A 4,597-nucleotide genomic window follows, 5' to 3' on the forward strand; every position below is an offset into this window, starting at 1 on the left:
TAGCCAGGCATCGTGGTGTGCACCTGTAATCCCAGCTACTGGGGAGGCTGTGGCAGGAAAATCGCTTGAACCTGGGAGGCAGAGGTTGCAGTGAGCTGAGATTGTGCTACTGCACTCCAGCCTGGGTGACAGGGTGAGACTCTGTATTAAAACAAACAAACAAACAAACAATAAAAACCTATATTATTTGTAGCCCAATCTGTGTAGAGTCAGGTGTTAACTTTTTGTCCATTGTCACTGCCATGTGTATTTGCTGAGCTACTCTTTATTTTTTATTGCAATTATGTTATCTGTTAATTTATAAAGGCTGGGCACGGTGGCACATGCCTGTAATCCTAGCACTTTGGGATGTCGAGGCAGGCAGATCACTTCAAGTCAGGAGTTTGAGACCAGCCTGGCCAGCGTGGTGAAACCCCATCTCTACTAAAAATACAAAAATTAGCCAGGCGTGGTGGCGGGTGCCCGTGGTCCCAGCTGCTCAGGAGGCTGAGGTGGGAGAATTGCTTGGACCTGGGAGGCGGAGGTTAAAGTGAGCAGAGATCACACCACTGCACTCCAGCCTGGACAGCAGAGTGAAACTGTCTCAAAAATAAATAAGTAAATAAGGATAAAATGAGATAAGTCTTGCTCTGTTGCCCAGATGGGAGTGCAGTGGCTCAATCAAGGCTCACTGAAGCTTCAAACTCCCAGGCTCAAGCGATCCTCCCGTCTCAGCCTCTTGGGTGACTGGGACTGTGGGCGCACACCAACAACCCCTGCTAACTTATTTTTTGTGGAGACAGACGTCTCACTATGTTACCCAGGCTGGGAATTTGTTCTTGAAGAAGCAGGGTAGATGGTGAGAGTATCCTTGTTCATGGCACAGAGGGGACTGGATTGAGACAGGAGTGCTGAGGCACCATCCCTTTTCATTCCTCCCTTAATTCTCATCAGAGTTCCCAAGTGGGACGAGATGGTGTCTTCTGCGCAGCTGGACTTCAATCTGCAGTCTCTTCTGGAACAGCTCAGCCAGGATGAGTTGAGCAAGTTCAAGTCTCTGATCAGGACCGTGTCCCTGGGAAATGAGTTACAAAAGATTCCCCCAGACATAGGTAGACAAGGCTGATGGGAAGCAACTGGAAGAAATCCTCACTAGCCATTGCCACAGCTACTGGATGGAGATGGAGACCATCCAGGTCTTTGAAAAAATGTACCAAGTGGATCTGTCTGAGAAAGTAAAGGATGAACTCAGAGAAGCTGCTTTGAAATCAAGCCTGCATCATTAGGGAAAACACGGAAAGAAGAACTAAAACCTATAGACCTGAAAGAAATGCCGGAACGTTTCCAAGCAGAAGCACTAGAGTTTTTAGAAACAAAGGAGGACGTCACCAGCCTGAGAGAAGCTAAACAAGCATTGAAAGGAGAAAAGCCAGGTAAAGAGGATAGGTACAGAAGGATATTGAAGACGAAGTTCCGGCAAATGTGGAAAACCTGGCCTGGAGACAGCAAAGTGGTCCATATTGTGGCTCAGAGATACAAGATGCTGATCCCGTTCAGCAACTCCAGGGTGCTTCCTGCGCCCTGCCCACACACGTGATGCTGCATGGTCCTGCGGGCCTTGGGAAAACCATGCTGGCCAAGAAATTAATGCTGGACTGGACAGAGGACAACCTCAGCCAGAAATTCAGATAGGCTTTCTACCTCACCTGTAAGGAGCTCGTGTGCCTGGGCCCCTGCAGTTTTGCAGAGCTAGTCTTCAGGGACTGGCCTGAATTTCAGGATGACATTCCAAACATCCTTTTCTGCCCAAGCACAGAAAATCCTGTTCGTGGTTGAAGGCTTTGATGAGCTGGGAGTCCCACCTGGGGCGCTGATCCAGGACATCTGCGGGGCTGGGAGAAGCAGAAGCCTGTGCCGGTCTTCCTGGGGAGGTTGCTGAAGAGAAAGATGTTACCCAAGGCCGCCCTGCTGGTCACCACGTGGCCTGGGGGCCCTGAGAGACCTACGGCTCCAGGTGGAGCAGCCGATCTATGTAAGGGTGGAGGGATGCCTGGAGGAGGACAGGAGGGCATATTATCTGAGACACTTTGGAGACGAGGACCAAGCCATGCGTGCCTTTGAGCTGACGAGAAGAAACGCGGTCCTGTTCCAGCCTGTCTCGGCGCCCACGGTGTGCTGGATCATGTGCACGAGTCTGAAGCTGCAGAGGTAGAAGTGGAAGACACCCCGCCCACCTCGCCCCACCCGCACGGGGCTGTTCTTGCACTTCCTTGCCGCGGTTCCGCAGTGCACACAGCTCTGGGGCGCCCTGCGGGCGCTGAGCCTCCTGGCCGCTCAGGGCGAATGGGCGCAGATGTCCGTGTTCCGTGGAGAGGACTTGGCAAGGCTCCGGATGCAGGAGTCCGACATCGGCCCGTCCCTGGACAGAGACATCCTCCGCCAGGACAGTCTCTAAAGGCTGCTACTCCTCCATCCAACTCAGCTTCCAGCAGTTTTTCACTGCGCTATTCCACACCCTGGAGAAGGAGGAGGAGGACAAGGATGGCCACGCCTGAGACATTGGGGACGTGCAGAAGCTGCTTTCCAGAGAAGAAAGACTCAAGAACCCCGACCTGATCCAAGCAGGACACTTCTTATTCGGCTTCGCCAACGAGAAGAGAGCCAAGGATTTGGAGACCACTTTTGGCTGCCTGATGTCACCGGAGATAAAACAGGAATTACTGTGATGAGACATAAATTGTGAAAAGGATGGACACTCAACAATGACGAACCTGAAGGAGTTCTTGTGCCGTCTGTATGAGTCTCAGGAGGAGGAGCTGGTGAAGGGGTTGATGGCGCCGTTCAAAGAAATATCCCTGCACTTAAATGCAGTAGACATTATGCTGTTTTCATTCTGCCTCAAGCATTGTCGAAACTTGCAGAAAATGCCACTGCAGGTAATAAAGGCAAAGCTCTTGGAGAATGTCACTCTGTCTCAATCGGATGCTGAAGTTGAGAGATCCCAGGATGATCAACACATGCTTCCTTTCTGGACCGACCTTTGTTCCATATTTGGCTCAAATAAGGATCTGATCGTTGTAGAAATCAATAATAGCTTTCTTAGTGCCTCGTTAGTAAGGATCCTGTGTGAACAAATAGCATCTGACACCTGTCCTCTCTGGAGAGCGGTGTTCAAAAACATTTCCCCAGTTGATGCTTATCAGAACCTCTTCCTAGCTCTTTGAGGTCACAAAACTGTAACATATCTGGCCCTTCAAGGCAATGACCAGAATGATGTGCTTCCTGCATTGTGTGAGGTCTTGAGACACTCAAAATGTAACCTGCAATATCTCCAGTTGGTGTCTTGTTCTGCCACCACTAAGCAATGGGCTGAACTCTCCTTGGCCCTTGAAATCAACCAGTTTCTGACATGTGTAAACCTCTCCCACAATGAGCTCTTGGATGCGGGTGCCAAGTTGCTGTACACAACTTTGAGACACCCAGAATGCTTCCTGCAGAGGCTGTTGTTGGAAAACTGTCACTTTACAGAAGACAATTGCAGGAACTTTGCTGCTGTTTTGGTTGTCAGCCAGGAGCTGACACACCTGTTCTTGGCCAAGAATCCCCCTTGGGGATACAGGGGTGACATTTCTGTGTAAGGGCTTGAGTTACCCCTAGTGTAAACTACGGACCCTGGTGCTGTGGGACTGTAATATAACTGCAATAGCTGCTGTTATCTCGAAGAGCTTCTCCAAGAAAAATCAAGCCTAACGTGCTTGGATCTGGGACTGAATCACATAGGAGTTACCGGAGTGAAGCTTCTATGTGAGGCTTTGAAGAAACCACTGTGTAACTTGAGATGTCTGTGATTGTGGGGGTGTTCCATCCCTCCATTCAGTTGTGAGGACCTCTAATCTGTGCTCAGCTGCAACCAGAGCCTCGTCACTCTGGACCTAAGCCAGAATCCCTTGGGGTCTAGTGGAGTAAAGATGCTGTTTGAAACCTTAACACATCCAAATTGCACCCTGAAGACACTCAGGTTGAAAACAGATGACTTTAATGATGAACTCGATAAGCTGCTGGAAGAAATAGAAGAAAACAACACACAACTGCCTGTTGATACTGACCAACATCATCCCTGGGGGGTTGGGGAGGGAGAGGCTTCCTTCTCATTACTTCATTATCTGAATCCCCCTAGAGTCATTCATTCTCAATGAAGTCATGGATTTTCCAGGTGTTGATGATCCACCTGTGACTCCTCCCCTTCCCCACCCCCACTTCTCAGGGATAATGAGTTGATTGCCGGGCTAGATGTTTTAATCATGGTTCTGCCTCTGTTTTACCCAGAATGTGTGCAGGTCCTTAACCTTGTTATGTATGAAATATATGTCTCACAGGTATATTGAGAGAAATAAAGGTGAGAGCATTCACAAAAAAAAAAAAAAAAAAAGCAACTCCATCTTTTGGCAAGAATTCCATACTTTCATTGCCAACACCCAGATTTCATTTTTGGTCAGCATGGTACTGGTACCAAAACAGAGATATTGACCAATGGAACAGAACAGAGCCCTCAGAAATAATACCACACATCTACAGCCATCTGATTTTTGACAAACCTGAGAAAAACAAGAAATGGGGA

The 4,597-nt window shown here is 48.9% G+C and overlaps 1 protein-coding gene and 1 pseudogene across 1 annotated transcript; both read left to right on the plus strand.

Moving 5' to 3' along the window:
• Positions 1 to 952: 952 nt before the first annotated feature.
• Positions 953 to 4,137, plus strand: NLRP2B (NLR family pyrin domain containing 2B). The gene has a single exon (XM_030934405.1). It carries the CDS (start codon positions 953 to 955, stop codon positions 1,103 to 1,105), a length of 153 nt encoding a protein of 50 aa, XP_030790265.1. The 3' UTR covers positions 1,106 to 4,137.
• Positions 1,310 to 4,175, plus strand: LOC115898744 (annotated as a pseudogene).
• The last annotated feature ends 422 nt before the right edge of the window (positions 4,176 to 4,597 follow it).

Source organism: Rhinopithecus roxellana, chromosome 7 (assembly GCF_007565055.1).
Source record: "Rhinopithecus roxellana isolate Shanxi Qingling chromosome 7, ASM756505v1, whole genome shotgun sequence".
NCBI classification, from domain to species: domain Eukaryota; kingdom Metazoa; phylum Chordata; class Mammalia; order Primates; family Cercopithecidae; genus Rhinopithecus; species Rhinopithecus roxellana.